At 50.2% G+C, this 27,978-nt stretch overlaps 2 protein-coding genes across 4 annotated transcripts in view; one reads left to right on the forward strand and one right to left on the reverse strand.

Moving 5' to 3' along the window:
- The window catches only part of LOC120381499 (arachidonate 12-lipoxygenase, 12R-type-like), an 84,977-nt gene that overhangs the window by 12,555 nt on the left and 44,444 nt on the right, over nucleotides 1-27,978 (reverse strand). The window lies entirely within an intron of this gene.
- LOC120381961 (hydroperoxide isomerase ALOXE3-like) lies at nucleotides 8,893-20,429 on the forward strand. 3 transcript variants are annotated; one of them, XM_039500136.1, is made up of 4 exons: nucleotides 12,934-12,995; nucleotides 14,379-14,548; nucleotides 17,907-18,077; nucleotides 20,082-20,429. In XM_039500136.1, exons 3-4 carry the CDS (start codon nucleotides 17,925-17,927, stop codon nucleotides 20,259-20,261), a joined length of 333 nt encoding a protein of 110 aa, XP_039356070.1. In that variant the 5' UTR covers nucleotides 12,934-12,995; nucleotides 14,379-14,548; nucleotides 17,907-17,924; the 3' UTR covers nucleotides 20,262-20,429. The 3 variants fall into 3 exon arrangements, with proteins under 3 accessions (XP_039356069.1, XP_039356070.1, XP_039356068.1); XM_039500135.1 differs by lacking the exons at nucleotides 12,934-12,995; nucleotides 17,907-18,077 and adding an exon at nucleotides 8,893-8,914; XM_039500134.1 differs by lacking the exon at nucleotides 17,907-18,077.

Here is a 27,978-nt window from a genome sequence, read left to right on the forward strand (position 1 = left end):
AAAGATCTTCCCTCTTATCCCATGATAACATAATTTATGTAAGAGCCTTCGCAGAAGGACCTGTGAAAGGCTTTCTGAAATCTAAATACACTATGTCCACTGATCCTTTGTCTCACATGTTTGTTTGATAATTTCCAGAGAACTCTCTTTAATAGATTAGTAAGATATGATTTCTCATAGAAACCATATTGACTTTTGCTCAACAATTTTTGTCTCTCTATGTGCCTGATAATTTTATTCTTTACTATTGTTTCAACTAATTTGCTTGGTACAGACGTTAGACTTACCAGTCTGCAACTGCCAGGATCGCCTCTAGAGCCCTTTTAAATATTGGCGCATTAGCAATCTTCCAGTCATTGACAAGAAGGTAGCTTTCATTTAAAGACAGTGTTACAAAACTATAGCCATAGTTCCTCAATTTCACATCTGAGTTCCTTCAGAACTCTTGGTAAATACCATCTGGTCCCGGTGACTTGTTACAATTAAGTTTTCAAGTAGTTCCAAACCTGCTCTAGTGACACTTCAATCTGTGGCAGTTCCTCAGATTTGTCACCCACAAAAGGTTTGGGAATCTCACCAACATCTCAGCCATGAAGACTAAAGCAAAGAGTCCATTTAGTTTCTCCGCAATGACTTTATCGCTCAAGGGCTCCTTTTGTATCTCACCGCCCAGTGGCCCCACTTAGTTGCTTCTAGCAGGCTTCCTGCTTTGTTATTACCTTGAGTTATTGTCAGCCCTTCTTCAAACTCCTCTTTGGCTTGTCTTATTACATTTACACTTAATTTGGTAGTGTTTACGCTCCTGTCTATGTGCACTACTAGGATTTGACTTCACTTTTAGCTACTTTTATCTCTCACTGCTTCTTTTACATGGTCGTTAACTTCTTTTTTTAGTCTCTTTTGCTGTCAGTGTTTTAATTTAGTATATATTTAAGTTGGGCCTCTAATATCGCAGGTTTTTTAGAAGTGTCCATGCAGCTTGCAGGGATTTCTACTTCAGTCACTGTACTTTTTAATTTCTGTTTAACTAACCCCCTCATTTTTGCATAGTTCCCCTTCCTGAAATTAAATGCCATTGTTGGAGCTGTTCTTCCCAATTACAGGAATGTTGTGTTGTTATATTATGGTCACTATTTCCCAAGCGGTCCTGTTATAGTTGGGGCCCTTGACTAGATTCTGCACTCTACTCAGGACTAAATCGAGAGTTGTTTCTCCCATTATGGATTCTTTGTACCAGCTGCTCCAAGAAACAGTCATTTAAAGTGAGATCCAGAAATTTTGTCTCTGCATTTTGTCCTGAGGTGACATGTGTACCCAGTCAATATGGGGATAACTTGGAAATCTCCCACTATTATGGAGTTCTTTTATTTTGATAGCCCCTCTAATCTCTCCTTCGTGATTTCATCCTCACTATCGCTTGTCTTTGACAGGTGGTTTATAACAGATCCCTAATACTAATATTCTTATTAGAGCATGGAATTACTATCTAAAGAGATTCTATGCACATGTGGTTTCATTTAAGATTTTTACTTCATTTGAGTTTACATTTTCTTTAACATACAGTGCCACTCCTCCCCACCCCCGAGTATGAGATCCAGTGGACATAATGTACTTAGATTTCCAGTGAAGCCTTTGACAAGGTCCTCACCAAAGGCCTCTTACGAAAATTAAGCTGTCATGGACATAGTAAAGGGAAGGTCCTTTCATGGATTGAGAACTGGTTAAAAGACAGGAAACAAAGGGTAGGAATTTAACAGTAAATTCTCAGAATGGAGAGGGGTGTTCCCTCAAGGCCAGTCCTAGGACCAACTTCCTATTCAATTTATTCATAAATGATCTGGAGAAAAGGGTAAACAGTGAGGTGGCAAAAAGTTTGCAGATGATACTAAACTGCTCAAGATAGTTAAGACTAAAGCAGATTGTGAAGAACTTCAAAAAGACCTCACAAAACTAAGCGATTGGGCAACAAATGGGAAATGAAATTTAATGTGGATAAATGTAAAGTAATGTACATTGAAAAATAACTCCAACCATACATACAATATGATGGGGCGCTTAATTTAGCTACAACTGCAGTAGTCAGGAGAAAGATCTTGAGTCATCATGGATAGGTTCTCTGAAGATGCCCACGCAGTGCTGCAAAGGGCGGTCAAAAAAGCAAACAGGATGTTAGGAATCATTAAAACGGATAGAGAATAAGACAGAGTATATTATTGCCCTTATATAAATCCATGGTACACCCACATCCTCGAATACTGTGTACAGATGTGGTCTCCCCACCTCAAAAAGATATTCTAGCACTAGAAAAGGTTCAGAAAAGGGCAACTAAAATGATTAGGGGTTGGAGAGGGTCCCATACGAGGAAAGATTAAAGAGGCTAGGTCTCTTCAGCTTGGAAAAAAGGAGACTAAGGGGATATGATAGAGGTATATAAAATCATGAGTGATGTTGAGAAAGTGGATAAGGAAAAGTTATTTACTTATTCCTATAATACAAGAACTAAGGGTCACCATATGAAATTAATAGGCAGCAGGTTTAAAACAAATAAAGGAAGTTCTTTTTCACGCAGCGCACAGTCAACTTGTGAACTCCTTACCTGAGGAGGTTGTGAAGGTTAGACTATAATAATGTTTAAAAGGGAACTGATAAATTCATGGTGGCTAAGTGCATAAATGGGTATTAGCCAGGATGGGTAAAGAATGGTGTCTCTAGCCTCTGTCTGGTCAGAGGATGGAGATGGATGGCAGGAGAGTGATCACTTGATCATTGCCTGTTAGGTTCACTCCCTCTGGCACCTGGCATTGGCCACTGTTGGCAGAGAGATACTGGGCTAGATGGACCTGGTCTGACCTGCACGGACGCCTATGACCTGCTCTGTCCTTCCGATATATTTTGTACCCTGGAATAATTGTGTCCCATTGATTGTCCTCACTCCACCAGGTTTCTGTGATGCCTATTATGTCAATATCCTCCTTTAACACGAGGCACTCTAATTCACCCATATTATTATTTAGACTTCTAGCATTTGTGTACAAGCACTTTAAAACTTGTCACTGTTTATTCGCCTGCCCTCTTCTGATGTGTCAGATTCTTGTGTGTGAGAATGATCTGGCCCCTACTTTATCCTCTTCCAGCCTCTCTTCCTGACTAGAACTAGAAAATCTCTATCATTAGACTCTTCTAAGACAAGTCTCTGTCCGATCCACGAGCTCCTCTGCAGCTATTGGCTTTCCCATCTCTTAGTTTAAAAACTGCTCTGCAACCTTTTAATGTTAAGTGCCAGCAGTCTGTCTCCACTTTGGGTTAGGTGGAGCCCATCCTTCCTGTATAGGCCCACCATCCCCAAAGTTTCCCCAGTTCCTAATCAATCTAAACGCCCTCTCTACACCATCATCTCATCCACCCATTGAGACTCTGAAGCTCTGCCTGCCTACCTGGCCCTGCGTGGAACTGGAAGCATTTCTGAGAATGCCACCATAGAGGTCCCAGATTTCAGTCTCTTCCTCGCAGACTCAATTTGGCCTCCAGGACGCCTCACCTACTGCTCCTTATGTCATTGGTGCCTACATGTACCACGACTCACCGGCCCTCCCCAGCACTACACACAAATCTATCTAGATGCCTCAAGAAATCAGCAACCTTGTACCAAGCAGGCAAGTCACCATACGGTTCTCCCGGTCATCACAAACCCAGCTATCCTGTTTCTAATGATCAAATCTCCCATTACTAACAGCTGCCTTTTCTAATGCCTGGGGTAAACCCAGTGCAAGAGGTTACCCCAACACCAGCTGGGAGGAGGGTCCCAATTATGGGAAGGTTTCCTCTGCTCCCATTGACTGCTCTCCTTCCTGGGCCTTTCAACCTCCTCAATAGCGCAGTGGCTGTCTGACCAGAGGTGGAGAAATCTACAGTGTCCCGGAAAACCTCATCAACCTACTTCTCTGCCTCCCTTAGCTGCCTCCAGTTCCACCACCCTGGCCTCCAAAGCCCATGCGGTCTCTATGGCCAGGAGCTCTGCACCGAATGCACACGTAAGCCCCCGCCCACAGGGCAGGTAATCATACATGCTACATTGAGTGCAGTAAACAGATAGCCCCACTCTGCTGCTGGGCTTGCCTGCATTCTCTTACAGCCACCTAGGTTAACAGGGTTTTTGTTTCAATCAAGAAGTTTGTATTATAGCTTAAGTGTTTTAAAGAATGGCAAGAGTACCTCGCCCCCTTCCCACTCCCCTTCCAAACTCCCTAACAAAACTCCCCGTTTGCAGCCCTGTTTGAAAAGCTCCCTGCTTTACAAAGCACTCCCCTATCACATACCCCCCAGCCCCTGCTTGAGCCACTCAGGATAGGGGGCTGGGAGCACCCCCAGTACCCCAGCCCACCCTCCCAGCCCTAGACCTGACTCCTGCATCCCCTCCCACATAACGAGCCCTCACACCCCCTGCTCTGACTCCTGCACCCCCCCCACACATCCTCAACCGCACCCTGAGCACCAAATGGGAGCTCCTGCACACCCCTCTACATTGCCACCTGCACCCCCTCACACCACACATGGGAGCTGCCCCAGGTAAGCACTTCTACACCCCAACTTCCCTGCCCCAACCCTGGAGCCCTCCTGCATCCCAAAACCTGGCCAGACCCTGCACCCCATCTCCAGCTGCTCCTGCACCCCAACCCTCCCAGACCCTGCCCCCCCAGCCCTGACTCCTGCCCCCGGAACACCCAGCACACCCTGACTCCTGCCCCCCCACACACCCCAGCCCTTACTCCTTCACTCCTCCCAAACACACCCCAGTTCCCTGCCCTCCTGATTCCTGCAACCACCCATAACCACTTATCCCCACCTCTGCCCATCACACACCCCCAGCCCTGACTACTGCACCCCCTCCCACACAGCCTCCTGCCCACCCTAACTCCTGCCCCTACATCCCCACCTGCATTGCTCGCATGAAACAGGAGCTGTTCCAGGTAAGTGCTCCACACCCCAATTCCTCTGCCCCAACCCTCAGCCCTCCCACACCCTAACTCCTGGCCAGACCCCTGCACTCCAACATTTTTAATTTTTAATAAAGGGCTCTTATCCAAAGCGCTTTAAAATAGTTAGCTAACGGCACAAACAATATATGGAAAGATCATTATGGTGCACTCAAGATTCAGCGATTTTCAAGTGGTCTGTGAAAATCGGTTAGACTCGACAAAAACAATCAATGTACTCTTACTTTATTTTCATTTACTTCCTATTACTTATAGGAGGAGGAGGAAGGAAAAAAGAATGAAAATGGGGGTGGAGGGAAATGAGAGAATGTTCTTTTCTTGCCTATGTCCCAAGCGAGGGGACTCCCTAAATGAAGCTAAGCACAGGGCCCCACCACGCTAAATCCACCACTGAGCTTCCTTCTGATACCCCAGCCAGCATTCAAGGACACACGGAGTGTCTGTGTGATAAGTGACCCTGGACCAGCAGCTCTGACTCCAGCAGCCTGCTTGTTACACCCCAAGCTATTATTGTGGTCTGTGTGAGAAAGCTCAGGTTTGAGAGGTCAGGGGTAGGGAAGCTCCTAACCCTGTTTTACTTGAGCAAACAGGAGATATTTGACACTGTGTGATACTGCTCCTGTGCTCTGTCTCCCAAAGCTGCTCTGCAGCAGGGAGGGTCTCTGGCAGTGTGTGTGTGTCACTGGCATATCGGGGTGATGCTGAAACAGGACAGAGTAGAGGTGGCATTGTGGGGCTGGTGAACCATCTCTTCTTTCCCCTTCCAAGAACAGAGGGGACAGGAACTCTTACCCAGCGAGGTCACATTCTCATAGTTCTGCTGCATGACATCCCTGTAGAGGGCTCTCTGACCAGGGTCCAGCAGAGCCCACTCTCCCTGGTGAAATACACAGCCACCTCCCTCGAAGGTCACCGCCCCTGAAAAGAGCGAGAGTCCAACACTCAATACCTGCTGCCCCACTCACAGCCCTCCCATACATGGGGACAGGAGCCAAACAGAAACTCTGGGTGGATTGCAGTTTCAGAGTCCCACCCCCCACCCTGCCCAGAGCATCCAGGAAACACCAGGGGAGGGGACTTAAGCGTTATGAGCTCCCCTCCTCTCTCCCAGCAGAGCCATCACCCCTACTAGCCACAGACTGATTCAGGAGATGGAGCCCCTAGCAGGGTCCAGGAGAGCTCGCTGGCAGGGAGTCCAACACCCTCCCCATTCTGAAGAGCTGGATGAAGGAGGAATCTCCCTAAGCCTCACTGGTGGGTGCCCCTTCATATCCTTCACAGCAGCCGCTGGTTAGTCAGGGTCAGGCTCCAGCACTATGAGTCTGGTCAGTTTTCCCAGCCCCATGCAGCTGCTATTTCTGTTCCACAGACTAGAGCATTTCCACTGCCGAACCTCCTGGGTCTGTCTTAGAATCTAGGCCACATATTAATAACTCCCAGCAGGTTTAGCACACCCTGTCCTCCTCCCTTTCTCCACCCTGTGCATTTCCTGCAAACCAGACTGCAACCTCCAAACCAGCCTGTGCAAACCTTCCCATCTCCCACGATTTGCTGTCCCTCTCCCCTGGAGGAACCCACCAGCAACCCCTGATAATACCTACCTGAACTGGCTCCTCTGCAGCCATTTCTCTCCCTGTCCAACGAGAGGACGGGATGAACTGGAGCGAAACATGGACGTTATTCCGCAGCCTGGCAGGCGAGAAGGCAGCTGTGAAGGTTTCAGAACAGGCTTTAACTCATTTCACAGCATGATTCCTCAGGCCCTTTCCCGCACACAGACACCCTAGAGTCTGCCATACTGAGAAAGGCTTGATCTCTTTGTACAGTGTAGACCTGGCCTCTCCTGCCAGGCTAAGCCCACAGTGACATTTTTAACCTCCCGCCTCCTCCCCTCACCCCAGAACAAAGTCTCTGAACACAAGGCTAGAAAAGCAGAACCAAAGGAGTCACTGTGGGGATCCTCAGACACTGACCTCTATGGCAGCCACACCCCAGCAGGAGGGATATGGAGTCAGGAACTGGATTTTCTCTGTCTGATTCTCATCTTTTCCACAGGAAAGTGACTCTATCCAGGGTGCAGTAATACATCTGTCTGGGTAGATTAGAGATCTGAAATCTCTCTCCAAACTCTTCTCCCCATAGCCCCTTCTCAGTCTCTCTTTCTCCTTCTATCTCCTTTTCCCCTCTCCTGCCCATCTGGTAGGAAAGTCCCATTCCTGGGTAGTTTGCTCCCCAGGGCTGGATTTGCTCCTGCAATTGTTAATTGGGTGAGAAATGAGGGGGTCTGTTTGTAGAGTCATTTTAAGGCCAGACCTCAGCATTTTCCCTTCGCTTTTTTCAGTTACCTGGAGACTCTGGCTCAGAATTTAGTATTAACAGGGCCCAGGGCTGCCCTAGGGGCCAGGACCAGCTGGAGAAAGTCATCCTGGGCCGGGCAGAGAAGCAGCTTTAATTCAGGTCACTTCCCAGCACAGAACCCCGCTGGGGAGCAGCAGCTGCTAAGCCTGGTCTCCCAGATCACTATGGAGGCTGCAGCGCCTGACCCAGGAAGCTGAACCCCAATATCCTGAGCAGAGAGGGACAGAGCGTCTGAGCAGCTTCCTCCTTTAGCTCTCTGGGGAGAGCAGCTAATGAGAGCCCTCCTCACAGGGAGAATTGCTGATCTCATTTGCCCCACTGTCCATCTGGAGTCACTCCTTGTCCTTCCATACAGTGACTCTGGATTAACATTGGTCTCAATGAAACCAGATTTCAGAAAGAATGAGTCCAGAATGCTGTGGAAGAGACCATCGTGTGGCAGTGCTGACCCCTTCCTACCTCCCTCATACCCCAGATCTAGGACAAGGACTGGGGTACACTTTTCCAAATGGAACTGAAAGTTCCTGCAGTTTTCAAAAGAGGAGAAAAGCAAATCTGTGATTTCACACTAACAGTGACTGATAAATGGATAGAAAGTTATCACAGTGACAGGGCATGTGACTGGGGAATGCCCAGCAGTGCTTGAGCCAGGACTCTGACACAAGTTGATCAGAGAGAAGGATCATGGTTAGTAGTAGCCCCCAGACATTGCCCAGTACCCAGAGCCCAGACCCCACAGCCAGGGGCAACAGACACCCCCTAGCCAGGGTCCCACCAGATATTACCTGGGACGCAGCTCCCAGAATCCCTGGGCAGGGACCCCAGATACCCTCAAAGTCCCACCGCCAGGGAAGCCCCACCAGACCATGAGTGTCAGGTTGGGAATCCCAAAGGGTTCCTCCACCAAGTGCCCCAGCAGCCAGGGACACCCCGCCAGGAACTCAGTCCCTCACTGCCTGCCCAGGACACCCCTGATTTCCAGCAGGATCTGCCATGTCGCTTGTCTGGGACCCTCCTCTGCCCTGATGCTTTCAGTGGGACCCCTCCCGTTGCTTGCCTGGCAGCCCATTAGCGACTGCCAGAGCGCCGCTCCCTCCCCCCCCCCCCTGTGCACTGGGCACCGCAGCGCTCCCAGGAGACTGCGGGGGAAGCCCAGACAGAGCCCCTGGCACAGCACCAGGCTCCCTCTAACCCCCTGCCCCACCCTCAAGAGATGCCCCACCCCACTGTTCTGCAGCCAACAGCGACACCCACCTCCAGGACCCAAAGCCTCAGGGCTGGGCACATCAGAACCAACCCCCCCAAACCTCCAGAACCCACCAATTTGATTAGGGTCCCACCTGCCCAGTCACCTAAACAACTCCCACTACCACAACACCCCTTCAGCTCCAGCTGAAATCTCCCACACAGACACCCCCCCCAGTGCAACACTGGTACCTCACAGTGCCTGAGAAGGGGATAGAAAGTGACCACCGCCCCCTGCTGGCCAGTCCCACAGGCAGAGGGAGCCCCGGGGGATCTCTCTTGAACAGGAGTATGGAAGGCCTGGAGGGACAAAATAGGTAAGAAATGTTCATGCCTGTTACTAACAAATAATGGCCACCATGGATCCACCCCAGAGGTGGCTGCATCTTAGCACTGTGGGAATCAACCTCTCACAGAGACCATTTGCTATGGGGTTTGGGATACTTCTGGACCCACACTGCACTGAGTGACCTCCTCATCCCGTGCCAGCTGGAGAAAAGAAAAGGGTCCAGCCAACTCTCCGCTACCAGCTGGGAACCACTGATCCCTAACAGGGGAGGCCTCGAGTTTTGATGTGTATTAAAGATGTGGCTGGTCTCTTTCATCAGCAAACATTTTAACACAGATAAAGGGGGGAAGAAATGGTTCTCAAAGGAGAGGGGAAAGATCAACACTGGGAAATTTAACCCCCTGCAACTTCCAGGATGGACAGTGATTCAGGGCAACAGGTTTCCTCTAAGAAAAGAGAAGTTGCTGGGATTGAGAAACATGGGGAACAGCCCCAAACATGAAAGGATTTTCAATTGATATTTGATAATAACGTAGAAGTGAAAGAGAAAGACTGGAAATCTGAGAGATTTTGGCTCTATTTTTGCAAATAATAGAGAGGAAAGTGGAAAATCAAAGGGATTTTATATCAGTTTATATCTGATGTGCAGTAAAATGTCAGTGTTTCACATCAGTATTTGTTAAATGAAGAGAGAGGAAATGGGCAACATTTGCAAACATTTTATATCTATGGTCAAGAAGCTGAGAAAAGGTGTAAATCTGAGATTTTCTTGTTACTTTATAATTAGAGAGAGGGGGAAATCTCAGGGCATATTCAATGAGAAACAAACAACTAGAGAGAAGTGGAGCAAACGTTTAGGGTATTTTATATCAACCTGTGAGATGTGCAGAGAAAACGTGTCACGACCTGCAACTGGAGGTGGAAAATCAGACTCCTGGAGAGACCAGGGGAAATGGGGAGACGGGAGAGCGGCTCGTTGGAGGGGAAAGGGGCGAATCTCCCCGGATTTTACAGCCCGGGTGAGACACTGAGCGAGAAAAGGGGCAGAACTGGAGAGAATTTGTATCGGGGGCGAGAGGCAAGTGGCACCAACAGGGACAGGAGCCAATTAACCCCCTCCCCTTCACCCCCGCGTCCCACTGACCTTCCCCCAGCCCAGCTTCTCCCCCGACACCCCTCACTCCCAGAGCCCCCTGCCGGGCCCCGCCCCATCCCAGCGGGGGCGGATCCTGCTGCGGCTCCGCTGGGGCCGAGGCGGCCTGAGGCTTCTCCCGGGTTCCCGGGCAGAGTCACGTGCCCCCGGGGTCTCTCACCACCGGGCGGGGCTGGGGCGGGCAGAGCCTGGGCTGCCCGGGGGCGGGGCCCAGCTGGAGAAACCCCGGCCGGGCCCCGCACAGACCCCCGGGGAGCAGCAGCGGCTCAGCCTGGGCCCGGCTCACGCGGAGGCGGCAGCAGCAGCAGCTTTGTTCTCCGCACCAGCGGGGCTCGCACGGAGCATGCGCAGTAACAGCGGCTGGACCTCCTTCCCTGGGCTGAGGAGAGGGCGGAAGCGGCCCCGGGGCAGGCTGGGAGACGTAGTTCCTGACTCTCCCGGAGCGGAAGTGACGTTGGGTGGAGCTACTGCCGAGTTGCAAACGCGCGCGGCTTGTTGCGGCTTTGCCTGGCTCGCGCGGGGCCGGGTGGAGGCGGGCTGGGGCGGGTGGGAAATGTCGGTGCAGCCCGGACATGGCCGGGGGCAGGTGACCCCGAGGAGCGGAGAGAAAGGGGCTGAGATCCCCTCGGATTTACCGCTGCCTCCCGTGGGACCCTCCTCCCCGTCCTGCCCCCTTTCTCCCTAGAGAGCCACGAGCAGCGCCCAGGGTGACCTCCCCAACCCCTGAGAAGCCCTGCCCCCGGCTGTGCCCCATTTTCTCCCCTTCGCCAGTGGCCAGTTCAGATCTCAGGTTTGGGTTTCCCATTTCCACCTGCAGGGATTTGTCCTTGTGCGGGTGGGAAATGGTTCCCCCGAGGGATTCCTGAGCTGGGCAGAGGGTGAATGGGCAGAGGCTGGGGGGGCCCTGAGACAGGGACACCTCTGGGCTGGGCTGGGGGGGCCACTCTCTGCTGGCAACGGGGCCTGGGAAGGCCAGGAAGGGGAGGAGGAGCAAGTGTCCCCATGGAGACGGCCCAGCCCCAGGTTTCTCCCAGCTACTTCCTCCCCACCCTGCCCAACCCAGCAGCCCCACCCCACTGCTAGTCACTCCAGGTGTGTGACTGAGATCAGGGCTCTTATTGTACTGGGCGTGGCTCAGGCCTGGCCTGAGATCAGGTCCCCCAGTGGGCCGGGCACTGCACAAACCCTGACCGAGTTTGGGGCCCTGGTGGTGCCAGGAACTGCACAGACCCCTACAAAGAGCAGGGACCTTGTTGTGCCGGGGCTACAGTGACCCTGACTGAGCTCCGCCCTGTTGTGCCAGGCTCTGCATCAACACCAAGTGAAATCAGGCTCCCTTGTGCCAGGTGCTGCAGAGACAGCAAACAAACTCAGGGACCTTGTTGTTCCTGGAGCTGCAGAGACCCCAAGTGAGATCTGGGCCCTGTTCTGCCAGGTGCTGCAGAGACCCCAACTGAGATCTGCGCCCTGTTGTGCTGGGCACTGCAGAGACCCCACAGACATCAGGTTGCCCATTGTGCCAGGTAAAACTGAGACCTGGACCAAGATCACGGCCTCCCTTGTGCCGGGCAGCGCACGACTGTGGCACAGATTTCTGCCTCCATTGTGCTGGGCACTTCAGAGACCTCGACTGAGATCTGTGTCCCCGTTGGGCCTGGCCCTGCACTGATCCCGACCCAGATCACGCCCCACCACTGTACTGGGCACTGCACAGACCCTGACAGAGATCCTGCCCCACATTTTGCCAGATGCTGCAGGGACCCCAAACAAAATCCGGGATCCTGTAACACCGGGAGTTGCAGAGTCCCTGACTGAGGTCAGGCCCCCTGTTGTGCAGGGCTCTGCACCGACACTGACCAAGATCAGGGTCCCCATTGTGACAGGTGCTGCACAGACACCAAGGGTAGGCTCTTAGTTCAGCTCTTAGTGATTTCAACTAGTAGTAGGGGAGCCCCAGTACTGGCGCACCACTGGGCTAAAGTAAAATTCAGTACAGCAGCCTGTAACTAGATTCTTATTGGAATCAAAATGAGCTCTCTTATTCAACAGTGGAGAAAGGAAGCAGTACAGTTGGTGTTACCAGCTCTCAAAACAACCCCATCCCCCTAGGTACAAATCTCCATGCTCCTCCCTTTCAATTCACTGGGTTTTGGAACCCATGTCCCTTGTCTAGCAGGGCCGCCCAGAGGGGGCAAGAGGCAATTTGCCCCAGGCCCTGCACACGCAGGGGCCCCACGAGTGTTTTCCGGGGCCCCTGGAGTGTTTCCCGCCTTCCCGCGGCTCGGTTGAGCTCCCGCAGGCATGCCTGCGCAGGTCGACCGGAGCCCGACGAGTGGACCTGCCGCAGGCATGACTGCGGAGGGGGCGCCGTCCGCGGCTCGGCTGGACCTCCCGCAGGCATGACTGCGGCAGGTCAACCGAACCGCTGACCACGGCACCGCCGCAGTCATGCCTGCAGCAGGTCCACTCGCCGGGCTCCGAGCCGCGGGAAGACGCCCCAGGAAAGGGCCGCCCACGCGCCTGCTTGGCGCTGGGGTCTAGAGCCGCCCTGAGCGGGGCCCCGCCGCTGAAGACCCGGGCCCCGGAATTCTCTGGGCGGCCCTGTTGTCTAGCGAGTGCTTCTTAATTGATGGTGAGTCCCTTTGTCATAAAACAGTTCCACTGGCCTTGATTCACATAATCAGGGTAACAACCCTGTATTCTTCCTGCCCCAATAACAGAGAAACTGGGGTTCCCACAACAGCCAGAGTGAGCATTTGGGCAGCTGTGGGCACATGCTAGGCAGGGTGGGTGTGCCTATGCAAACAAGACCAGCCCCTGAATTTCTTTTCCACAACTTGGCACAATTCACCACCGGACGTCAGGGTGAGTCATCCTGACTCTGCTTACATTACCATTGGCCTTTCTAGGATGGGCTAACCCAGAACAGCCGTAGGATGATGGCAGTTAGCGCTGGGTGGGGCTTTTTCTGGTTTTTTTTGTGTGAAAATAAATGCAGATCTGATGATGCCAAAATGTTTTACAAATTAGCATCCATTTCACTGGGTTGTTTTGGTTAAAATAAACCCACTACTTTTTGTTTCAACCTGTTTTTAAAAATTTGAGATCCAAATGAAACGGTTGGATTGTGTTGAAGCAAAACCATTTGGCGGAGGGGAACCGTTATCCGATTTGTCCAAATGAAAGGTTTTGTTTGACCCAGAACACATATAGATTTTAGTTTTACATTTTCTGCTCACCAAACATTTCAAACACCTTCGTTTTCACCTCAATCTGGAATGAATTTTTTTCCCAATTTTTAGGAATTTTCAGTGAGCTGAAAAAGAAATAAAAATGTCTTCATCGGCCCACTGTGCCGGCACTAAGTCTGGACACGGCCCTAGGGAGGTTGCGAGTGGAACAGGGTGCCCCATTGTGGTGTCTACAACTTAGTGGATGAGTTGTTGTCTAGAAAACCTGCCTCCCAGTGAGCCACTGAACCAAGAGACTCTGTATCAGAGGTTTTCAGACTTTTTTTCCTGGGGACCCCCCTGTGTAAAGATTTCAGGCTGTGATGACACCCTGAAAAGTGATGACACCCCGCCTCACATGCCACCCTTACTTCTGTGCTGCTGCTGACAATGGTGCTGCCTTGCCAGATGTGCTTCTCTCATGCCCCCCCTTGCAACCACTTTTAGATCAGGTCCCCCCAGTTTGAGAAATGCTGCTCTATACAGCTGACGAGGGAAGGATAAAAGGAGATTTGATCACACTCTATAAGTACCTGCCTAGGGAGATTTCAGAGAGCAGAGGGCTCCTTATTCAGCAGAGCAAGATCTGGTACCTGGGAGTTGACGTTAGATCCCTTCAGCTTGGAAATGAGTGGCAGTTGGGTCCCAGGCTGGAGAAGAAGCATTAGAAGCAGCTTCCCAAGGGGTGGTGGAGGGTTCATTACCGGCAATGTTAGCTCCAGATTGTAGGTTTCTTTATAAAAGATCTGCTCTCGCTCAGGCATAATTTATTAACCCTGCTGCTGTCAATCACCATTGAGCCAATGGAGCTACAGCTGATTAACAAACGATGGGGATCTGGCCCATTGACTCCTGACACCAGCTGGGATCTGGCCCCATTGATTTCAATGGAGATATGCCCATTGACACCAGCTGGGGTCTGGCCCCATTGACTGCAATGGAGCAACGCCCATTGACCCCAGCTGGGATCTGGCCCCTTTGACTCCAATGGAGAGACGCCCATAAACCCCAGCTGGGGCTGGCCCTATTGACTCCAATGGAGAGACACCCATTGACACCAGTTGGAGATCTGTCCTTTCAAGATTTCTAGATTCTTGCCTCTCTTCCAGGCCTCCTCGACGGGTCGGGCCGGGATGCTGAAGCTGCTGGCCAAGGGTGTGGAGAATGTGAGCTACGAGGCGCTCTGTCTGCCGGACGACCTGGAAGCTCGTGGGGTCACCTCGCTCCCCAATTACTACTACCGGGATGATGGCATGAGGATCTGGACAGCGGTGGAGAGGTGAATCCAGGGGGCGGGGGCTGGTGATGCCTCAGAGGCGGGGGGTGGAGGAACCACAGTGGAGCTGGGCAGAGCAGTGAAGCTCTAGGAGAAAACAGAGGTAGTGCTCTGTCAAGCCCCACCCACAGACCAAGCCCAGGGCCGGTGCAACCATTCAGGCGACCTAGGCGGTCACCTAGGGAGATGGGATTTGGGGGCGCCATTTTCTTCGGCAGTGACCGCGGTGGCGGATCTTTGGCGCCCGGTCGCCGCTGGCATTTAGGCGGAGGGCCACCTGCAGGAAGTAAGGGGGGAGGCAGCACGCAGGGGAACTCCTGCCCCAGCTCACCCCTGCCCCACCTCCTCCCAAGCTCGGCGTGGCTGCTTCACAAAGCTGTGGGGGTTAAAGGAGAAACCAGTGAGCCAGGTATGCAGTGGGGTCACTCCGGAGTCACACCAGGGTGAGCGAGAGGGGAACCAGCCCTAGTGACTCCAAGGGAGTTACTCCCGATTCACACAAGGGGGGCGTGTGAAAGGAATCAAACCCCAACGAGATAATAAATTACTGAGAATGAAATGTTATGGGAAAGTCACTAGATGGCACCACAGGACTAGGAACAGGCATTGTACAGCATTTCAGCGGTGAGCCGTTTGCCACACACAGATTTTTGTTTCAGTGGCAGGATGCTGCTAACAGCACTGATGTGATTTCAATGACTCCTGGAAGTTAACCCTGCTCTGGTCACCTCTACTGACCCCCCTGCCCAGCCCAGACATCAAAATCTCACTCAGCAAGTCCTTGCTGAGGCTGAGGGGTAACAGGGTATCTCACAGTTCTGGGAGTCCTGCTTAAGATGTCAGACCTGCACTGCCGCCAATAGAACAATGCTGATTTACACCAGCTGGGGATCTGGCCCCATTGACTCCAATGGAGAGACGCCCATTGACACCAGCTGGGGTCTGGCCCCATTGACTCCAATGGAGAGACGCCCATTGACACCAGCTGGGGTCTGGCCCCATTGACTCCAATGGAGAGATGCCCATTGACACCAGCTGGGATCTGGCCCCATTGACTCTAAACAGGAAGTAAAGTGCCCAGGTTTAGCAGGGTGGATAATTCACCAATGGACCATGAAGACCTTTACCCGGGATCGTGCATCTGGTTCTAGCCCCTCCAGAGGTTGTTGGTCTCCATTCAGGGATCACTGGGCTAGGCAGGTCAGACTAGGGAATCATAATTGTCCCTTCTGGCCTTAAAAAACCTGCGAGCCCAATGTGCTTGGGGTGACCCCTCTGGGGAACAGACCTACCCAGCCCCTGGCTGAGTGATTTCCCCCGGGTCACACAGGAAGTCCCTGTGCATTGAGCCCAAGCCACCTGAGGGCTAGGTGGGTTCTCCCGCTCTGGGCCCATGAAGACATGGGTGCTGCACCGCTAGTGCTAGGTTCACACTGTTGCCTCTTTTTGAGCCGAGTGGCTAGTCAAGTTTCAGGCGCCTTGGTACATTCCAGGTAGATGCAGAAATCGATGGAGTCTGGTATCCTTTTGATGCCGTCTGATTTATGTACCAGGAATGGATAAACGCCGCTGCTGCGACAGCAGGAAGAACCCAGGCTTCTTTAGCAAACAGTCCCCAAACCCCTCTCTCTCTCTAGCTGTTCCCAGGGACACTCTGGGTATGTCCACACTGCACATGCAGCCCGGGGTGTGACTCAGGTTTGAGGCCAAGCCCTCCTGTTGTCCACACACAGACCAATCTGACTTGGGTCAGGTCCCAGATCCTCGGACTTCGCTGGTGGGGTAGGTCAGAGCCCGAGTCCTGCTGCGAGTCAGATCCAAGCCCTGTCATGGGGCAGTGTGGACGCAGCTCAAGCCGCAGATCCGAGTCAGAAGGTCTGTGTAGTGCAGTATGGGCTGGAGACTGGGTAAGCCGGCTGGTGGAAACACACTAAATCCTGCAGCTCGGCAGGGGGGGTTCGACTGATGACCCTTGCGGTGCCTTGTAACCCTGTGGTTCTATGGCCGTGCTGGCCTGGCTGAGACCTGGGGCCAGCAATTGTCAGCCCAGTGCGGATGCTCAGGCGTGGGCTAGGGTGCACCAAGTCCATACACCAGGGTCCCACTGCCCCAGCTTCACGCTGCACTGTAGGCGCCAGGCCGGGTTTGGCTTGCTGGCTTTTCCTCTGCCTCTCGCTCCGTTCTCCTCTGGTCACCGTTTGTCATGCGTCGCACAGTGGATTCCCCCACACACACACACGCTGCTAGTTTCTGAGCAGACTCTAACAGGCCTTGTTTTAGGCTTGGCCACTTGACTAACTCTTAAAAACTTCCCACGGCAGTTTGACAGGCGTTCGCCCGGCTCCTAGCAATGCCATTCCTCTGAGCACGGCTCAGCCACTCAACTGCCCTGGTGCTTCGGTGGCACCCCATGTTCTGGGTGTCTCCAGCCTCGGAGTGCCAGAAGCTGGGAGCGGATGGCAGCGTGTGGCTCACTCAATAATTCCCTGTTCTGTTCATTCCCTCTGAAGCACCTGGCATTGGCCAGTGTCGGCAGGCAGGATCCTGGGCTAGACGCACCATTGGTCTGCCCCACTGTGGCCATTCTTATGGGGAAGTCGAGGTTGGTTGGCTTGTGTTAAATCTGTTGCTGCTAAATTGTATAGTCAATTGCTTGACCACACGTTGGTTCATTATGAAATACACTCAAGAGACCAAATAGCCAGCGTCAGTCAGGTTTGTGAATATGGGACAGGAAAAAGGCTCTGCACACGACCTACCCCCGAGGAGCCAGCCCGTGCAGTGATGTTACGTTCACCTCATGCTCCCCAATTTACACATTTCCGCTGCTATCATTGCTATGATTCTACAAGTGACACATGTCTTTGCACCTCACAAAAACCCAGCCCATCGGTTCATTCCAGTTCTCTAACGTCTTGCTCTGTTCGTAGCTTTGTTCTGGAGGCTAATATCCCAGACACTGAGCTGTGAAGGTAATTCCCTGGCTTGTCGTAAGACAGAGAACAAATGTATCTTGATTTTTGACAAGTTTCCTATCTGTGACAAACGTTTACTTCACGAGCTGCAAGGTGTTGTGGGGCACAGCCTCAGTGACCAGGATGATGGTATTAGGCCAGTTTGAGTTAGATCACTGTTAAAATAGTTGTGCTTAATGTTATTGGTGCTTAATAGACACTAATACGTGGGGTAGATAATATACACTATGAATATGAAGCTATAGGACCACCTAAATGCTGTGCCTTTAAGGTCTAATGAGGATCCACATCCTGGCTTTGTAGCCACTAGGACTCCTGGGTTCTCTGGGGTAGCTTCCCTCCCGCAAGGCGAGGTTCTGACCCACCTGGGTGTGTCTGTACCGCAGTACGATTTCGCCGCCTGGATGCCCAACACACCGTCGACCTTGAGAGCTCCCCCGCCCACCTCCAAGGGCACCGCCACCTTGCGCAGCGTCCTGGACACCCTGCCCGCGGTGAACGCCACCTGCGCCCTCCTCTCCCTCCTCGCCGTCGTGAGCTACGAGCCAGGAGACCTGGTGAGTGAGGCGGCCCCATGGATGCTGGCTGAGAGCTCTGGGCATGGCTGGGGGAGACAGAGGGACAGATGTGCGCGGGGGCGGGACAGACAATGGCTGGGGAATGCTGGGAGAAAGAGGGTATTTATGGAAATGAGGCCATGCATATTCATCAGCCCTGCAAATTAGGGTGGTTGCGAGGGACCCATCCTAGTGGATCTGGGTCCCACGGAGAATTTCTGCCATTTTGAAATTGCTTCCTTCCGTGCTTCAGAGCTGGGCGCTCAGCCAGCAGCGGCCACTCTCTGGCCGCCCAGCTCTGAAGGCAGAGTGGAGAGTTAGGGAAGCGCCGAAGGAAGGGTGGCGTGGTAAGGCATTGCCACCCTCCCTTCTCTTGAATCCATTCATTGTGCGCCATCTTCAGTTAATATCGGTCTAGCTTTTTCATCAAAATGCCGGGTGGTACCAAGTCAAATGCCTTACAGAATTCTGTGTCTATTACATTAGTACTATCACCATTCTCAGCCACGCTTGTAATCTCACCCAAAAAAGATAGATCAAGTTAGTGTGACAGGATCTATTGTCCATAAACCCATGCTGAGTGGCATTCATTATAGTACTCTCCTTTCATTCTTTATTAAGTCCCTTATCAGCTGCTCCATTATATTGCTCAGGATCGACATCAGGCTGACCAGCCTGGGAAATCGCATTTACTCTTTTTAAATATTGGCACAATGTTAGCATCCTTCAACTCCTCTGGAACTTCCCCAGTGCTCCAAAACCTACTGAAAATCAGCATTAGCAGCCCAGTGAGCACCTCAGCCAACTCTTCTAAAACTCTTGGTTGCAAGTTATCTGGATCTGCTGATTTAAAAAATGTCTGTCTTTAGTAGCTAAGGTTTAAATTCCTCCTGAGAGACTAGTGGAAAGGAAAGAGTGTACTCATCCTTGGATGATACGACTGCAACATCTGTTTTTTTCCCCCAGTTACAGAACAGAAATATTTATTGAACACTTTTGCATTACAGCATGTTAAATGTTAACTATAATATATCTACGCTATAATATTTCAAAGTTTTGTTTCTCTAATGGTATAACACTGTAATTTAGTATTAAATAGACTCTTTACAAATATATTAAAATATTTTGAACACATCAAAACACTACAGGATAATATAGACTATTAAATATAATAGAATATTAAAAGAATATAAAAGTTTAAATGAAGTGAGAAAGTCAAACAAAACATTTTCACCGGATCAAAGTGCAACGAGAAAGTCTAAACGATTTCCACTTTTTCCCATTGGAATTGACGCGTTCCTGTGAAACATTTACATTTTGACAAAACTCCATGTTCGGATGGGAAACAATTCCTTGGAAATTTCCCTAGTGACTCCCCTCCCCAGGGTAAAAACCCAAATCAGGTGAGGGCAATCTCACCAGACTGCATTAGGGCTCTGCCTGTTTCTCTGAGCACCTCCCGCAGCTCCCTCCTCTCCGCTCCCTCCAACGTCACGCGCCCTTAGGGCAGGAGGGGGCATAAGGAGCGAGCGGTGGGCGGGAGACACTTGGGGGGGCTCAGAGAAGAGTGAGCAGCGAGCAGGCAGGGGGAGCCTCGGGGGAGGAGGTGGAGAGAAGCAGGCGTCAGGCGCCTGGGGATGGATCACTTGATAATTGCCCTGTTCTCTTCATTCCGCTACAGCACCTGGCATTGGCCACTGTTGGCAGACAGGACACTGGGCTAGATGGACCATTGGTCTGACCCAGTGTGGCCATTCCTATGTTCTGCTGGAAGCAGATATTGGAGTTGTTCTCGTGGGTGGCTCGTGAGAGATTCCCTGGTACCCAAAGGGCAGGAGAAAGCACCACTTCTGCCTGAATGTCCATTACCCAGGAGCATCAGAAGGGATCCAAGAAGAAGGACATTCGGGCCAGCTTGGAATGGACCCTGGTTCTTCCCCTTTGCCGAGCGGGATCTGTGAGTTCAGTGCCTCCCTAGTCACTTCTCTCTTCGCTCCTTTCCAGAGACCCCTGGGCTACTACCCTGAGGAGCACTTCACTGAGGCAGAGCCCAAGCGGCTTATTGCAGCCTTCCAGGCACGTCTGGCGGAGATCTCCAAGGAAATCCAGCAGAGGAACAAGTCGCTGCCCATTCGTTACCCCTACCTGGACCCTGCGGAGGTTCAGAACAGCGTGTCCATATAACCCCGCAGGGCATCTCCTCCCGGCGCTCAGAGCACTTTCCACCTGACCGGAGAGTGTCTCGACGGAGCCAGCGGGAGGTGTCAGGGAGATTTGGCTGGCAGTGCTCAAAATGTGACCCCCGCCCTAGGGGCACCAATACCAGAAGGCAAATAAATAGAACCTCACATACGTTATGATGAATCTAATTATTTTTCAGCCATTCTTGTGATTTTGGAGGGCCCGGCTCATGGGACTTGAACATGTGGTGTTGGCAAGACTTGCATTTAAAGTGTGCTCACTGGGCAGCTGAATGAGATGACAGAACAAGGAGCAATGGTCTCAAGTTGCAGCGGGGGAGGTCTAGGTTGGATATTAGGAAACACTATTTCCCTAGGAGGGTGGTGAAGCACTGGGATGGGTTCCCTAGGGAGGGGGTGGTAGAATCTCCTTCCTTGGAGGTTTTTAAGGCCTGGCTTGACAAAGTGGTGTTGGTCCTGCTTTGAGCAGGGGGTTGGACTAGATGACCTCCTGAAGTCTCTTCCAACCCTAATCTTCTATGATTCTACGATTAGCACCCACTGCTGTGAATCTGGGAAGTAGCCCATTCTCAGGGTAATGGACTCAGGCTCTCGGCAGATTCAGGCAGCATTGCTGTGTCAGTTACACTCGGGGCAGTTCCCCCCTCTCAGAGCAATCAGATCAGGCTCTCTGCTGACTCAGGCAGGCATCTCTGTGTCCATTACACTTGAGGCAGTTCCCCTTCTCAGAACAATTTAGCACAGGCTTCCTGCAGACTCCATGAGATGTTGCTGCATCGGTTACATTTGGAGTAGTTCCCCCCCCCCTTCAGATTGATTGGTTCAGGCTCTCTGCACACTCAAGCAAACATCACTGTGTCAATTAAATTCAAGGCAGTTTCACCTTCTCCGAGCTATCGTCTCAGGCTGGCTGAAGACTCAGGTAAGCACCTCTGCATCGCTTACACTGCTTGGGAAGTTTATCCCCAACTATATCAATTTAATTCTCATGATTATCAAGCCAATCTTATGATTTTTGCACAGCTGGGCTCATTAGAATCATAGAATATCGGGGCTGGAAGGGACCTCAGGAGGGATCTCGTCCAACCCCCTGCTCAAAGCAGGACCAATTCCCAACTAAATCATCCCAGCCAGGGCTTTGTCAAGCCTGACCTTAAAAACCTCTAAGGAAGGAGATTCCACCACCTCCCTAGGGAACCCATTCCAGTGCTTCACCACTCTCCGAGTGAAAAAGTTTTTCCTAATATCCAACCTAAACCTCCCCCTCTGCAACTTGAGACCATTGCTCCTTGTTCTGTCATCTGCCACCACTGAGAACAATCTAGATCCATCCTCTTTGGAACCCCCTTTCAGGTAGTTGAAAGCAGCTATCAAATCCCCCCTCATTCTTCTCTTCTGCAGACTAAACAAGCCCAGTTCCCTCAGCCTCTCCTCATAAATCATGTGCTCCAGCCCTCTAATCATTTTTGTTGCCCTCCGCTGGACTCTTTCCAGTTTTTCCACATCCTTCTTGTAGTGTGGGGCCCAAAACTGGACGCAGTACTTTTGAACACTGGTTGCTGGCAAACTCGGAAACCCTCAAACCATATCATGTCCCAACACCAATGCTCCCTCCCTGTCAAAGGACCCCCAGAGATTATCAGTGTTACACAAGACCAAAAATACCCTTTGCCAAGTCAGTGTTTAAGTAACTTTACGATTATGGAATCAGTAGTACCAATCCTGGGCATCATAGCCAGGTGCAAACTTATTACAAAATTGGCTTCCAAATCATAAGAATTTAATAATTAACACATAATTATGGGTTCTTTATAGTGTGCTGGTGGTTCATAAGTCTGGAGGAGTAACATTTTCATGCTGTGGTCCCCAACTGTGCAGACAAGAAAGTTCTTTTTTATTTTTAAATGAGAGATGAGATTCGCCAGCAAAAATCACATGACTCCTGGAACTGGGGTATTAAGGAAAAGAGCAGACATTATGTTGCTCATGACAGAATCAGGAGAATTAAAATTGCAGTGTTGTTAACTATTTCATTGCCTTCCAACCTCACTATGTAGGTCCCCCCTCAGAACTCATGATACTGGATTGAAAATCATGAGATTAAAAAATAAATAAAAATTCTGTGATCTTCTTATCTGTCGTCTGCCGTTTGGAGATTTTAAGCATCATATTTTCCACCTAGCGCTAGAAAGTCGAGATGGATGAAATTCAAAATTTCCCTCCCACAGGAAATTCTGAGAATTTGAAATTCGGTTTCATACAAAATCAGGAGACTATGTCAAACTCTCAGCCTTTGTCGCAAAATGAAATATTCAGAAACTAGTTTCGCCCTTACTGAAATATTGTGTTACACAACAGAAAAGTCCAAATGAGAACGTCAAAACAGAACGTTCTGTCCTTATGCCAATGGAACATTTTGATCATTGCTGATTAAAATTCCAGAAGAAGAGAAGAAGGCTACCACCCCTCTAGGACTTTGGAGCTACCGGTTCAGTTCTCCGCTCTGCTCTGTCACAGATGTCCTTTGTATATGTTTTTGTACCTGAAGAGAAGTGAAACCCCATAGGCATTACACGGTCAAGTCACTGATGAAAAGGTGACAGAATATGCACAAGTATCAGGGGGTAGCCGTGTTAGTCTGTATCCAGAAAGACAATAAGGAGTCTGGTGGCACCTTAAAGACTAACAGATTTCTTTGGGCATAAGCTTTCGTGGGTAAAAAAATCCACTTCTTCAGATGCATGGAGAATATACACAACCAGTGCAATGAATTTGTGAGGCCTGGTCGACACTGGAATTAGCTTGACCAGTGCTTTCAGTCAGGGGTGTGAAAAATCCAAACACATACGTGACATAGTTACGCTCATATGCGCCGACTTCGTGGGTGCTCTGGGCCTGGAGCACTGACGGGGAAAAACAGTGGGTGCTGAGCACCCACCTGCAGGCCCCCTATAAGCATCTCCCCCTCCCCCCAGTGCCACCTGCGCATCGGTGGTCCCCACTGATCAGTGCCTCCACCTCCTTCCCTGCACCTCCCACCCATCACAATCAGCTGTTTTGCAGAGTGCAAGAGTCTCTGGCGGGGGGGAAATGGGGAGGAGTGAGGACTGGGCACGCTCAGGGAAGGGGACGGAATGGGGCAGAAAGAGGTGGGGTGGGAAGAGGTGGGGCGGGGACTGGGTGGGGCCCTGGGGGGAGAGGTGGCGGGGACGGGGCCTGGGGCAGAGCCGGGGGTCGAGCACCCCCCGGCACATTGGAAAGTCAGCGGCTCTGTGTTCATCTAATTTGTCCTGTATAACAAGGCCTACAGATTTTCATCCAGATACTGCCAAATTGAGCTGAATACCTTCTGTTTGACTAAATCATCTTCCGAAAAGGCATCCAGTCTTGGCCTGAAGACTTCCTGAGATGGAGAAGATGCCACTTACCTTCGTAGTTTGTAAACCTTTGCACCAGCCTTACTGAACTGTTTCCAGTGGCTAGTGCCGACTCAAGGATTAGAGAAGGGCAGAGTTAAGGTTGTGTTGCAGGTATATGGCATCGTTTTCTAGTTTTCAGAGGTTTAGATTTAGCTCCCATCCACATGCTGGGAGTACATGAGGCAGCACTGGGCAACCATAACTCTGCATTCATGTACTTTACCCTGATTTTTTTTAATGGACTTTTTGCCACAATAGCTGTGTCTACCTTACAACTTTTCCCGGCCCAGCTCTGATGGTTAGTGGTGTGATTTTTTTACACCTCTAATTGCCAGTGCTATGCTGGCAAAACTTGTAAGTACAGACCGGGGAAGACTCTGCATGTGGACTTTAGAGCACTTGAAAATAGGACTCGGAACCCACATATTTTGTAATCAGAGGGGAAAACTTCCAACAGGAACTTCTACAGAATGCAAGAAAAAAGCACAACACACGTTGCCTGAAACGATCAGCGGTCGGGCTCCATCTCAAATTCATGGGTGTGGTTTAGGTTCTTTGGCCGCAGCGTAGACCCTCTTGAGCCAACCCAAAGAGGCAGTGGGGGCTGCGTACTACCTGGGAGAAATGCCAAGTGACGGAGATCAGTCCGGGGACAATAAGAACCGTAGTTTCTTATTGAAAATCTATTTCAATATTGTGACGGGTTGGGTCACAGAAACCCCCTTGGGAACTGCCAACTGAGGTGCCAAGACAACTTCTGCCCCTGTTTTCCTGCCAGCTCAGGACTCCAGCACCCTGTCCTGTTGAGCCAGACACGCCCGTCTGCTCGAACACAGACCCAGGGTCTGAACCACGTGCCCAAACGCTGCAGACTTAGCTGAATACAACTTAAGAAGTGTTCCTGTCTTCAGCACTCAGCTGCCCAACTCCCAATGGGGTCTACACCCCAAATAAATCTGCTTTACCCTGTATAAAGCTCATGCAGATTAAACTCATAAATTGTTCGCCTTCTCTAACACTGATAGAGAGCTATGCACAGCTGTTCCCCCCCTGCAGGTATTACTACATACTCTGGGTTCATTAATAAGTAAAAAGTGATTTTATTAAACACAGAAAGTAGGATTTAAGTGGTTCCAAGTAGTAGCAGACAGAACAAAGTGAATTACCAAGTAAAATAAAATAAAACATGCAAGTCTGACTCTAATACAGTAAGAAGACTGAGTACAGATAAAAACCTCACCCTTCGAAGAATTGCAGTAAGCTTTCTTTTACGGACTAGTCTCCTTCTAGTCTGGGTTCAGCAATCACTCACACCCCCTGTAGGTACTGTCCTTTGTTCCAGTTTCTCTCAGGTATCCTTGGGGGTGGACAGGATATCTCTTGAGCCAGCTGAAGACAAAGTGGAGGGGTCTCCCAGGGGGTTAAGCAGACTTTCTCTTGTGGGTGGAGACCCCTCCTCCCTCCTAGGCAAAGTCCGGTTCCAAGATGGAGTTTTGGAGTCACCTGGGCAAGTCACATGTCCATGCATGACTGAGTTTCTTACCAGCCAAGCCACATTCCTGGGAAAGCTCCGATGTGGACTGGTGTCTTCGAGTTCATTGTTGGCTTAGGTGGTTCTTGACTGAGCACTTAATTTGCACATTCCTTTCTCAGGAAGCCGACCAAATGCTTTACTAAGGCTACTTAGAAATCAAGCGAGTACACAGCCAATATTCATAACTTCAAGTACAACAATGACACGTGTACAAATAGGATGAATAGATTTGGTAGATCATAACCTTTACAGAGATCTGTTACATGGCCTATGTAGCATAACCCATATTCCAGTTATAGCATATATACATTAATAAGCATATTCCCATGAAGCCTTCTGGTGCACTGACCATCACACCGTCCTCCTGCACTTACTGCCAGAGACCTGGACACTGTTCACGGTGGAGGCAGTACGTGTAAAATCCCTGTCTGTCTTTGGTCACACTCCCTTTCAGTACCTTTAAACCATATGATGTCATTCATAAGTGTTCTAGCAAGTTTTGAGGTTCTAGGTCCCTGGGTGCCTGAAAAAATGTTGGGGTGTAGTCAAGGCCGGCCTACAACATTTTGGTACCTGAGGTGAGGAGCTCAAATGATGCCCCCATACCCCCCTTGCTTTGGCCAAAATTTTGGAAGGTCTCAATTCTGCCTTCTTCCTGTTCTACTCCTCTCATGGTCCTGCTCTGCTGCCCACCCCAATAAAGGAGAACTAACAACTTAAAATGCCTGGTTCAAAAATTTGAAGTAACACTTAACTTTCAAACGCCTGAACAGGAAACGTAACTTTTCTTGTCTGCATAGTAAACACCGCATTTTTCTCTATTTGAATAATCAAAGTGGTGCTTTCTGTGCCTTCTTGGTTGCAAAGATTTGAACTGCTTCCTGCTGAAGGTCCACAGTCTGGGCCAGCTCATGCTTTCTTGAGATGGTTGCAAGGCTGACCAGCCTCTCCTGTGTCATTGTGGAGCGTAGATGTGTTTTTATCAACTTCGGCTTGGAGAAGCTGCGTTCTGCACTGGCAACTCTTACAGGAAGTGTTAGAAGTATGTGCAGAGCAACAAAAGCCTTTGGAAAGAGGGTGGTCATCTTATCTGTGCACACCTATTCCAGAACAGCCTTTGGAGTTGATCCTGCTGAAAGGGCTTTCAGTTCATCACCTAAATCACTCACATCAATATCGCGCATGTCATCATGTGTCAACACTGTCTCTAGTGCCCGGCATTGCTGGTGTGGGTCTTCTTCAGGTATAGGGAGGAGTTTTGGAATATCACACAACATCCCAAATATGCTGCTGTGTTCCTTGAGCTGCATGAAACGTTCTTCTCCTGACTGTATTGCACAATCTAGCACCTGGTTAAAGAATTCAACTTTGTATTGTTGTTTGGGGTCTCTTATGGATTATCCTGTGCCTCGTAATCAAAATGTCTTCTTCTTCGGTGACTCTTGTATTCTGGAATGGGTGGGAAAATAGCTTCAGTGAAGTTCCTCTTCCAACTTCTGTGCACTCTTCAGAACATTTTGAAATCCCTTCTTTGACTGGTAAGACTGTAGGCGTGACTTTGCTTTGTCCAGCAGATATATCAAAGTCAACACCTTGGAGTCTCTTGCTTACAACATTTATTTCAAACAGTATGTCATGCCACAACACTAAGCCACACAGAAATTTGAAGTTATGTATGTTTCTTGTGATTCCATTTCCCTCTGCCACTGTTCTCCCACGAACAGTTCCTGACATAGCATTATCCTCCATAATGGCAACCATGGCATCATCTATCTTCCCAATTTGGTGTTTGATAGGCTTTATCGCCTCCACTCGACTTTCCCATTGTGTGGCACTCAGTGGTTTCAGTGTCAGAGAGGATGTTCCCAGATGCTGCTTCAAAATTTGCAATCGATGAGCTGATGCAGAGAAAAATACAGAGGTGATTTGAATGACATTAAAAATTCAGCAGCCTCACTAGAAGCTGATGCTGCTTCACTGACCACCAAGTTCAATGAATGAGAACTGCATGGGACAAAAAGCTCGAGAGTTTAACTCTCGGATCCGTGTCTGCACTTCCTCTGTTCTTTCCTCTCATGTTGGCACCATTATCGCAGCCCTGACCTCTCATGTCAGCTATCGCAATTCCTGTATCTTCCAGCTTTTAAGAAGCACATTTGTCATATCAGCTCCTGTCATATCATCAATGTCAATACATTCTAGAAAATGCTTTCTGACAGTCACCATTGCAGGGACATTTTCACTAGGTTCTCTTGTTGTTCAAAATGCACCATTAAAGTCATTTGTTCCATATGGCTGATGTCAGGTGTGCAGTCCAGAATAATAGAGTAATATTTTGCTGACTTCAGATCTGCCCCAATCTTCTGTTTGAGTTTTGTTGCGGTAACTGTATGATCTCATTTTGAATTGTTTTTCCAAGGTTGTGGTGTGTGTACATTTCTTGGGTGGTGACTCTTCATAGATACTCCTGGAGTACAGCATCAAACTCAGCCATCAGCGCCACAATTTTAAGTAAGTTTCCATTGTTTGGCACATACAGCTGATATGAAGTGCCACGCGGTGCTAGGTTTTGGGTAGCAAACATTCTCACAGTGACAATGAGCCTTTTCAGAACATTTTGCCAGTAAAGAGACTCTGATGCAATCTCCTCTTGATGCTGATCATCTATGGTGGCCTCTCATCTCAAGCTCTTTCCACCTATGGAGTGCTCTCTAGTGATTTGCTGCCTTCTCATGGCATGCCAGATT

The sequence above is a fragment of the Mauremys reevesii genome, linkage group 14 (genome assembly GCF_016161935.1).
Source record: "Mauremys reevesii isolate NIE-2019 linkage group 14, ASM1616193v1, whole genome shotgun sequence".
NCBI lineage: Eukaryota > Metazoa > Chordata > Testudines > Geoemydidae > Mauremys > Mauremys reevesii.